At 39.2% G+C, this 10,347-nt stretch overlaps 1 protein-coding gene across 1 annotated transcript in view; it reads left to right on the forward strand.

Moving 5' to 3' along the window:
* Nucleotides 1-1,300: 1,300 nt before the first annotated feature.
* Nucleotides 1,301-10,347, forward strand: part of STAB2 (stabilin 2) — a 92,807-nt gene continuing 83,760 nt past the window's right edge. The window contains exons 1-4 of the mRNA XM_029285325.1: nucleotides 1,301-1,381; nucleotides 3,158-3,291; nucleotides 5,904-6,019; nucleotides 9,544-9,629. Coding sequence (XP_029141158.1) covers nucleotides 1,301-1,381; nucleotides 3,158-3,291; nucleotides 5,904-6,019; nucleotides 9,544-9,629 — 417 coding nt within the window. The remainder of the gene's footprint in view (nucleotides 1,382-3,157; nucleotides 3,292-5,903; nucleotides 6,020-9,543; nucleotides 9,630-10,347) is intronic.

The raw sequence follows: 10,347 nt of genomic DNA on the forward strand, positions 1-10,347 counted from the left end.
AGATCGCGCAGGCAGTAAGACACGAGTCGAGTGACAGTCAGCTCTCGGTTTATTGGCAAGGCATCAAGTAAATCCGGACTGGCTCTCTGGGCCAGGGGAGCCCTCTTTTATGGGATTCCCCTGGCTTGTAATCACACAATTCCATTGGCTGGCAAGACCCTGTTGCTAGTTAGCCAACCAGCAACGGGCATGAAACTGTTTGCAGATGGAGAAGGGCAATCACCCTTAATGGGAGATCAATGGTGAAGGGCAATCACCCTTAATGGGAGATCAATGGTGAAGGGCAATCACCCTTAATGGGTGATCAGGATATGCATAGGGGATTAAGGGGGGGGGGGAATACAAAGAACACAACACTAATCACCTTTGTTGCTCTTCTCTGTACTCTTTCTAGAGTCTCAACATCTTTTTTACATCGTGGTGACCAAAACTGGATACAGTATTCCAAGTGTAGCCTTACCAAGGCATTGTAAAGTATTAACACTTCACATGATCTTGAGTCTATCCCTCTGTTAATGCACCCTAGCACTGTGTTGGCTTTTTTGGCAGCTGCAGCACATTGCTGGCTCATATATAAGTGATTGTCAACTAGGACTCCGAGATCCCTCTCACAGTTACTACTACTGAGCAAGGTACCACCTATACTATACCTTAATATAATGAGATTTACTTTTAAAGAAACAAGAGGTTTATGAGATCAGATATGCAATCATTACACTACAAACCAGATATTGGTTGAAGCTTTAAAAATCGATCAATAAAGGATCATCAAAAGATGAATCACTGAACAAATACTGTCTACATTTAACCAAAGCATAAATACATTTCTCCCACCTCTGGAAATTTTCTCATCAGTTACTTAGAGCTTCAATCAAGGGCAAATGGTTTTCTGACTGCCATTTAAGAAAGATTTGTGGGTGACACTTTGTGTCACAGCTACTTTCCCAAACAAGTGTCCAGAGTGTTATCTTCTGTCACTGACACTTGGTCTTCTGTCCTTGAAACTCTGCTGTCAACAACTGCAGAGTGAAATAAGGCAGGATGCCAGTTAGGAAGTGTTAACTGGGCTTGCTGTAAGCATTTTCCACAATCCCATGCCTTTGGGGTAAGCTTTTCCTGTCCAATATCAGGTTTTGTGTGGTCTCTATTCTTTGCTCACTGCAGAAGGAGGAGAAGAAGAAAAGGAATGTGCGGTTTGAATGGCACTATCTGCTGATGTGGAAGAGCTGAGCAAAACAGCATCTCGGGATGTTCTATTAACACAGTGATAGAGTCCATTGACAGCCATTTCTTCTTCATCATGAGAAAGCAATTGCCACTTGCCATATTCCTATCCTTGGTGATAACAAATGCCATCAGTCTTGTGGAAAATGCTCAACAGGTAAGAAGTATTTTATATTATGGTGATGGCAGAAGCTTATGTGTAAATTCATACTTTTTACCCCGAGTAGTCATACATCAAGGGCTTTGGGGTGAATTTTGAGCATGATTCGAGAGTTCAGGCTTGGAATTTCTGGCTGATAAATCAGAGACAAATTATTTAAATCAGTAATTATATTACTCTGTCTGCAAACATAGTTTAGTTAATTTATAATTTAGTTATTCTTTGGGAATAAGTATTCTTAAACAGAATTTATTTCAAATAAAGCTGTAAAGGGTTGGGCTTGTAAACCAAGTTGAATGAGACTGGTTTATGATGTCTCCGGAGAAGTTTGATGCTCAAGAAGTTTCTTCTTCTGAGACTTTTCTCTGAAGAAAAAAAAATTGAATTCAATGCAAAAAACCATTTCCTTTCTCAGGCAAATGTTTATTTATTTATTTTATCCTGAGAAATTATATCCTGATCTTATACCTATGCCAAATTAAACAATAAAAAAACTGAAAAATTACAGGAAAAAATCAGAAACAGATAAAAATATTTTCTGTCTCTTGAGAAAACCTGTTTCTAAGCAAGAGGTTTAGGCTGAAGACCTAACTGGCCTCTTTTAGTTCTATGATTCAAGGAAGGATGTTGTCATACAACAAAAATGTTTCCCCATTTAAGTGTGGCTTAAAGAAAGGAAATAACCTCTGGGGGTAATTTTGCCAGGAAAAATAGTCTCCCCCAAAATAGTCTCCCCTATTTAAGGAACATTAATCTTTTTCAGTGGCACATTCTGTGGTTGTGCCCAAACTAAATTGCCATAATGTCCTATTCTTGGGGTTGGCCTTGAAGACTCTATGAAAATTTCAGTTTATGCAAAACACAAATGAGAACTTGATTTAAGGGCTAAGGCCAATTGTATGAACTGTGGCTATATTTCTTGGGCCAATGCAATATGGTATTAACTTTAAACCCTAGCTAATTTGGAGTTATGGTACTTCATTTGCATGTTTCTTTAGGCTATTATCATACTCGGAGATCAGCATCAGAGTAGAACTGATTAGAAAGTATACAGACAGGATCTTTTTGATTCAGCCTTTCTGGAACAGTGTTCCCCTGAATACGCACATGGAGCCTTCTTTTCTGGCTTTATGAGAGCCTTCTTTATTCCATCCCACACTGGAACAATGTTGTAGACCAGTGGTTCTCAACCTTTTTAATGCCGCAACCCCAACCGGTCGTAAGTCGAGGACTAAACCGGTCGTAAGTCGAGGACTAAACCGGTCGTAAGTCGAGGACTAAACCGGTCGTAAGTCGAGGACTAAACCGGTCGTAAGTCGAGGACTACCCAACCGGTCGTAAGTCGAGGACTTTCCCTGCCCGGGAGCGCCACGCATGTGTGGTTCCGCCCCCTGCGCTGGCCGAGGCGCAGCTGGCAAGCGTCAGAGACGGAGCAGGCCGACCACCAGCTGGCCCACCCCAAGGGAGGTAAGGCACCCGCTGGAAAAGGGGAAAAAATGGCGGACAAAAAAATGGCGGAGAGCCTTGCTTGGCGACCCCCATGAAATGGTCAATCGACCCCAAATGGGGTCCCGACCCACAGGTTGAGAACCACTGTTGTAGACCAATGCTGCTTTACTATTTCTTTTTATTCAGTATTCCTTGTCATCCTTGAAGTCATCTATACAATGAAATAGAACACTGATATGTCAAACTGCTATTAAAAGCACAGTGATGCTCTTACAAAAATGTTTCTTTAATTTCCCTATCTCTCTCTTTCTCACTGTCCTTTAGGAAAGACAGAGATGTGATGAGGATATAATCTTTACCATAAAAACTAAATGTGGAGCTTGTTCTGTTAATTATAAAACCAGGTGTCCTGAAGGTTATACCAAAGTTACCAAAGGCTCTGGGAGACGTGGATGCAGGTAATATTTACATTAAGCACTGATAGATATTTTCTACTCTGAAAGTTAATTACTTAAAGGGCTAATTTTTTCTGGTGAGGTTAAACTCTGTTCTTGTAATATATTTATGGTTATATTTGGCAGGAGAAGAAAGAAGTTCTATTGACCCCTCCCCTTACACATACTGGTACATACACACAAACCTGCAGATCCTATATTTCTATCCACGAGTTTATTTGAAGCATGTGGTGTAGATGTGTGGAGGTGAAGATGGTGGGATGTATCTGGACATTTCTTCTACAAAAGCACAAAGAATTCCTCTGGGCATTCAGGAACCCCATATTTCTAAGCCTCCTCAACACAGAGAGGTGACTCCTACCCCACTTGCAACTGGGAGCAGAAGTGGGTTGAGAGCCTTTTCAAACAATATGTTGCTGTCAAGTCCTAAACAGTTGCACTTTTAAGGTATTTGGAAGAAAATGAAGAACTGAACATTTGGATAGGGTGTGGAAGTAGTCAGGTTCAAGATCTGGGTAATGCTTTATTGAAGCTGATTGAAGGACCAAGCTACAATTGAAAACATTAGTCATGTTCATTAAGTGAAAATAGTCCTTGGGAAAGTCCAGTAAAGAAGTCTGATATATTAGATCAGGGGTAGACAACCTTGGCTCTTTTATGACTCATGGACTTCAACTCCCAGAATTCCTGAGCCAGAATTCTGGGAGTTGAAGTCCACGAGTCATAAAAGAGCCAAGGTTGCCTACCCCTGTACTAGATCATAATTAGTTCTCCATCTCATTGTAGGGAAGGGTTAAGCTCAAAAGAAAATAGGTTGGATATAGACATCTGTGCTAAAAGGTGTGGCAGAATAGATTCTACTACTCTAAAAAAATTTTTATGTTACACTAGATGACTAAGTGTGAAAGAAAGTGAGGACAAGGATTGAAGAGAAATCAAATTCTACAATATTTGGTTGATTAAAACTGTTAGAAATAAATGGAGGTTCAAGTGAGATTTATTTTTTTTGCAAAGTTCTGTCAACCTTTAATAAACTTTTTGCTGACATCAGGATTGAAAAGTTGAAGTTTTAGGGATTTGCTTATAGATAACAGGTGGTATATGAGATGAAGAGATGTCTGTTTGTAATCTTATAGGAGGTGAAGAGTTATTGAATTTGTTTATACGTGTGATGAAAGTTGCAAGTCACTTCACATTTTTTTCTTTATTATATACTTTCTTTTCTTTTTCATTTTTCTTCCTGTTTTATTTACTTCTGTTTAAGTTTTGTTTGTATATTTTTACTATTGAAATTAAAATTCTTAATAGAACTTATATTTTTTTAAAAAAGTGTGAATACCAGCTGGGTGGAATAGTTAAAGACTAGGAGGCTTGGGGAGATGCACATTCAGTTCAACCTTCACCCTCTATTTCAGCCTAGCTAACCTCACAAGGTTGTTATGGGGATAAAATGGAGCTTCCCCCACTGTAAATTATCTTATGCTCCTAGAGGAAAAAAAGATATAATTTTAACAGAAAGAGAGAAAGCTCTGCAAGGAAAATAATACAGCAGTGGTGGCGAACCTATGGCATGCATGCCAGAGGCAGCACTCAGAGTCCTGTCTGTGGGCACATACACCATTGCCCGAGCCCCACCTCCCACCGCAGCCCCCTCCTCACCAGCAGCCCCCCCAGAAGAGAATTGCCCCAGGCGCAGCCCATGCGGTACAGCACAGCCAAAGACATGGCAGCCAGGCAGCAAGGACAAGACTCCGCCCTCACGCCCCATCGCGCGGAGATGATGCTGCGGGGTGCAAGCGGAGGGCGTGGCCGCCATAGCGCTGCAGGGCTGCCTGAGCAATCTGTTGCGGCGGGCCGTGGGTGGCCCTGCGGGCAGGCAGGGCGGGGGCGGAGCAGGGGGCAGAGCAGTGGCGGGTGGGGGGCGGGGTGGATTTTGGGCACTCAGTCTCTAAAAAGTTCACCATCACTGTAATAGAGCATCAGGGAGAATAATTCTAATTTAATCCTTTCCTCTGTGCTGGTTTTCTCTTTGCTGTTAAGGAAGTATTGCTAATTACAATAGTAAAAAAATAATACAAACTAAACGTAAAGAGAAGAAAATGAAATAGAAAAGAAGAAAAATGCTCTTGTCTCCACCATATTAAACTGAAGTAAACATGAGTTCAGCCACTTGTACAATAGGAAGGAAGTATATTTGAAGTTTCAGCTGTTTCTCTGAATGCAATGGTTATTACTTACAGTCCAAGCTTATTGCTTACTTGCTGAAAAATGCTGCAAGCCAGACCCCCTCATCTCTTCTACTGAGAGAGACCCTGATTTTTTTCCTGCAGACATTGGATAGGAATTCACGTCTTCTTTCACTGCACAAGCTTCTTAAATAACCCAATTTCACTGCATTCAGTGTTTATGTTTGTCCTGACATACTCAAATTCCCACTTGTATTTAATGAAGTGGGCAGAAGCATGCTCCTGTACAAAACCATTTTATTTCTTTTGACAAAATTCATTCCTTAGATACAGCAGATATTACCCATACTGTTGCTCTTCCATTAAAAGAAAATATTCCCTAAGTGGAAATCAAGAACCTTAGCAAAAGTCTACATCTTTGTCTTATAGATACCACTATGAAGTCAGTTCTTTATCTCTTTCGTTCGATGGTTGTCAGCATACCTGTATGCGAAAGTTGCAGCAGCCACAATGTTGCTCAGGATACTGGGGACAAGACTGCCTAGGTAAAGATCTTTATCCATGTGATATCATATAATTATTGGGGTGGGTTTCTTGCTTTCAGAAATCAATTCCTGTTTTTTAACTTTTAGTGCAATATGCTTTACTTAACAGGGACATTCATGATTTATCTGAAAATATTTTGCAAACAATGGTGCAAAAAAATTAGGGGGGGGAGTTAAATCTTCCCTATGAGGGTTGGGCAGTCTCTTATTTGAAATCTTGGGAAGCTGTGGTCAAAATATTCATGAACTACATGATATTTTAGGTTATAATGTTATGAAAGGTTCCTAACAATAGCAATATTCTTAACCCTAACCCAACAGCTCTGTTTGAACATCCTGAAATTCCTAGTTCATTAATTTAAATTAGGACAATTTAAAAAAATACAGTTCTTTGGCAATACATACATACATACCTATCTTCAAACCTATTTCACACCAGTACTTCTAGTATTTTATTCATAAAGTAATGGTTATACCAGGGCTCCCCAAACTTGGCAACTTTAAGACTTGTGCACTTCAATTCTCAGAATTCCTTACGCTAGCTGGGGAATTCTGGGAATTGAAGTGCACAAGTCTTAAAGTTGCCAAGTTTAGAGATCCCTGGATTATACCATGGTAGGTGAAAAAAGAAGATAGGATTCCCTGTTGGAGAGCAACCATCTCAGCTGGAAGGTGGGCTCAAGTGGGAATTAGTCTGGACTCATTACACAAACACAAGAGGGCAAGGTCTGACTTCCCACTTCCCCCAAAGCCTTTGAGTCTTATCTAGTTTTTCCCAGGTGATGGCTGAACACTAGGGAGATTCCTGTGAAATAGATATAAGGACAATAAAGTAGCTAGCTATACATGTGGGTCTGGTTGTTCGCACCTGACATTCCGAGTTTTAATAATGCAACTCATTACTTCACTACATACTTTCTCCTAATAACTGAGGACTATGCAATGTAGTTAGAAGCCAACTTTGCATTTCTCTTCAACTGTGTGAAATGTTTTGGATCTCTGACTATATTGAAGGGCTCAACAACATAGCAGAGCATTAAATCCATGCTTAATGTTTTTAAGAAAAACTCACAGTTCTATAGGAGGGATGATATTCCATCATTATACATGTTAATGCAAATAGAAAATGTTTTGTTTGGAATTTCCCCTGAGATTTGGGAGAGAAGCCCCCTTTTTAATGTTATATGGCAGGCTTAGGTATTGCATCACTGTTTACAAGTACTTTCTCTCTTACATTACTGAAAACTATGAAGTTAGATTTTAGCAATAAGGGTTAGGTATGGCTTCGGTTATTATAAAAAGGTGGATTAGAAACTTGGTGCAAGTAAAGACCACAAGTTGCCTCTGAGTGAATTGAAAGGGAAAAAAAAGAACAAAAAGAAGCTTTCCAAAGTTTTATATTTATATTTTATATTAATCACCCTTGTTCATAGTCCGGAACTTCTCCATGCATTCATGGCCTATTCGGAAGCAAATGTTGCTGCATTCAGTGGAATTAATTTCACGTAGGATTCCAATTTTCACACACTTACATCAGCATGCATAAGATTCTGTTCTTACCATTACAGAGAAATGTCTAGCATTCTGTGAAACACAAAGGAAAAAAAAGGAAATCCTTTGTTTTCCAAGAAACAATTGTAGAACAATGGGGTAATAACGCAAAAATACAAACTGATAAAGAATTGCTTCTGTTGTAGCTTCAAAACAAGAGACAGCAGGGAAGTGGAAAATAACTGTCAGCAATTCTTAGAAAACCAACTTTTTCAATTATTTGCTTTTATTATTTGAATCTACTCCACTTGCAATTTAAATTTGATTTTCAGATAGAAAGATACTTGATCATTTTGTTGAATCAAATTAGTTCGGTAAGAACTAAGAAGGGTTCAATCCTATTATTTGATCTAGATCTTTTAATAGCTTTTTTGTAATTAGCCCTGGCATCCTTTCAAACAGTTCTTCTTGTATTGTTTCTGAGTACAGTTTAAAGTCTTGGTTTTACCTTCAATGACTTAAATAGTTTAGTTTAGATCCATATCTGAGGGACTGGCATTCTTTCATCAATATAGGCTACACCATCAACAACCTATTAAGATATTAATAATAAATAAGAGCTTTTCAGTTACGGTCATTTCTGTAGGAATTTCTTCTTGGATGTTAGTCAGATCCTACAGAGGACTGAAAATGTGTTTCTTTTGCTTTTAATTTCAAGGCCAACCTTGTAATTAAATATTTACTTTGTTGACTATTTATGCTTTTATTTTAGTTTATTTTAATTGGTTTACTCTTAACATTGTTTAAATTTCAGCAATGGAGTTGTACATTTTGCACTAAGTCTGAAAGATAACTAAGAAAGGCATTAAATGTGTTATATTACATGAGTTTTAAATTTTAGACCCTAATCTCTGAATTTAAATCCCTGTTGGTTAGATTATAAACTTAAAGCTATATAATTTATACTTAAGTATATATAGAATACATGCTGGTCAGCTTAATGGGATTTAATTCTGAATACTAATTTATAGTTGGTTTTGAGGGACTAACATAATAATAAAAAAAGTTGGAAGGGACCTTGGAGGTCATCTAGTCGAACCACCTGCTGAGGCAGGAAGCCATACCATTTCAGACAAATGGCTGTCCAGTTTCTTCTTAAAAACTTCCAGTATTGGAGCATTCACCGCTTCTGGAGGCAGGTTGTTTCACTGGTTAATTGTTCTGACAAGAAGTTTCTCCTTAGTTCTAGGTTGCTTCTCTCCTTGATTAGTTTCCATCCGTTGCTTCTAGTCCTGCCTTCAGGTGCTTTGGAGAATAGCTTGACTCCCTCTTCTTTGTGGCAGCCTCTGACATATTGGAACACTGCTATCATGTCCCCCTTCGTTCTTCATTAAACTAGACATACCCCATTCCAGCAACTGTTCCTTATATGTTTTAGCCTCCAGTCCCCTAATCATCTTTGTTGCTCTTCTCTGTACTCTTTCTAGAGTCTCAACATCTTTTTTACATAATGGTGACCAAAACTGGATGCAGTGTGGCCTTACCAAGCATTGTAAAGTAGTATTAATACTTCACATGATCTTGATTCTATCCCTCTGTTAATGCAGCCTAGCACTGTGTTGGCTTTTTTGGCAGCTGCAACACACTGCTGGCTCATATAGATATACCATATCAGATTATTATTTTCAGTTGTTTCATTATTTTATGTTTGGATAAAATTATCTGGATAGAAGCTAGGGTTCAGTTCCAAAATAGCTATAGGATTAAGCAACAGTCAAATCATAATGGCTTTTATAGACTAAAGAACAAGAGCTAGTTGTCCATTAATCTAAGGTTACACCTTGCTAAAATACTCTTGTCATGATAGATGGCAAATTAAAAAGAACTTAGACAAACTAGTGTATGTTTAACTAGCAAACACTCTTCTTCTATAGAATTTGCTTTGAAAATTGCAATTAAACAACTATGACTGATTCACTGCCCTAAACTCTAAGTCTAATAATGAATAAATCTTGTTTACTGATCATTTTCAGAGTGTCCAGGTGGATCATCATCACCTTGCAATAACAGAGGACATTGTTTTCAGAGTATTTGGGGAAATGGAACATGCATTTGCCAGGTATGTCTATCTTTTGTAATTATTTAACTTTTTTTTTTTTTTTAAAAAAGGGCTTACTCAAGATAGTTTTAAAGAAAATGAAAAGCATGTGCTGACCATATCTCTTTTACTAACATAAAAATCCAGATTTCATTCTGTTTTAAAGAGTTGACCAAAGAACAGGGAATACATTGTCTACATAAAATACCCGTTTCCCTGAAAATAAGGCCTACCCTGAAAATAAGCCCTAGCTTGATTTGGGGGGATGGGACTAATATAAGCCCTACCCCCAAAATAAGCCCTAGTTTTGGGGCAAGGTGCACCTAAAAATCAAGCTAGGGTGGGGGTGGGGGTGTGGATCTGCCCCACGTGCCCCGCACCTACTTACCTTGCAGCCAGGCCTCTCCTCGCCGGCCCACTTCTTCTGCGGCATCTTCTGCAGTCAGGTCTGCATTTCGCAGTTAGAGGCCTTTCAAAGAAGGCCACTGCAGCTGAGAATCGAGCTATAGATTCAATCCATAGCTTGGTTCTGCAAGAGATCTGCAGCTGAAGACTGAGCTATGGATTGAATCCATAGCTCGGTACTCGTCTGCAGAGGCCTTCCGGAAAGGCTTGATTGCAAAATGCATGCTGGAATGCAGCTGCAGCATGAAGCTTCTCCTTCGGCCCAAGAAGAAGTGGACCGGCTGGGTGGAGCTGTCAGTGCCGGAGGGGAGTAAGACATTTTCATTTTTCATTT

Source organism: Protobothrops mucrosquamatus, unplaced genomic scaffold (assembly GCF_001527695.2).
Source record: "Protobothrops mucrosquamatus isolate PMUCROS unplaced genomic scaffold, P.Mucros_1.0 scaffold1510, whole genome shotgun sequence".
In the NCBI taxonomy this organism is placed as follows: Eukaryota; Metazoa; Chordata; class Lepidosauria; order Squamata; family Viperidae; genus Protobothrops; species Protobothrops mucrosquamatus.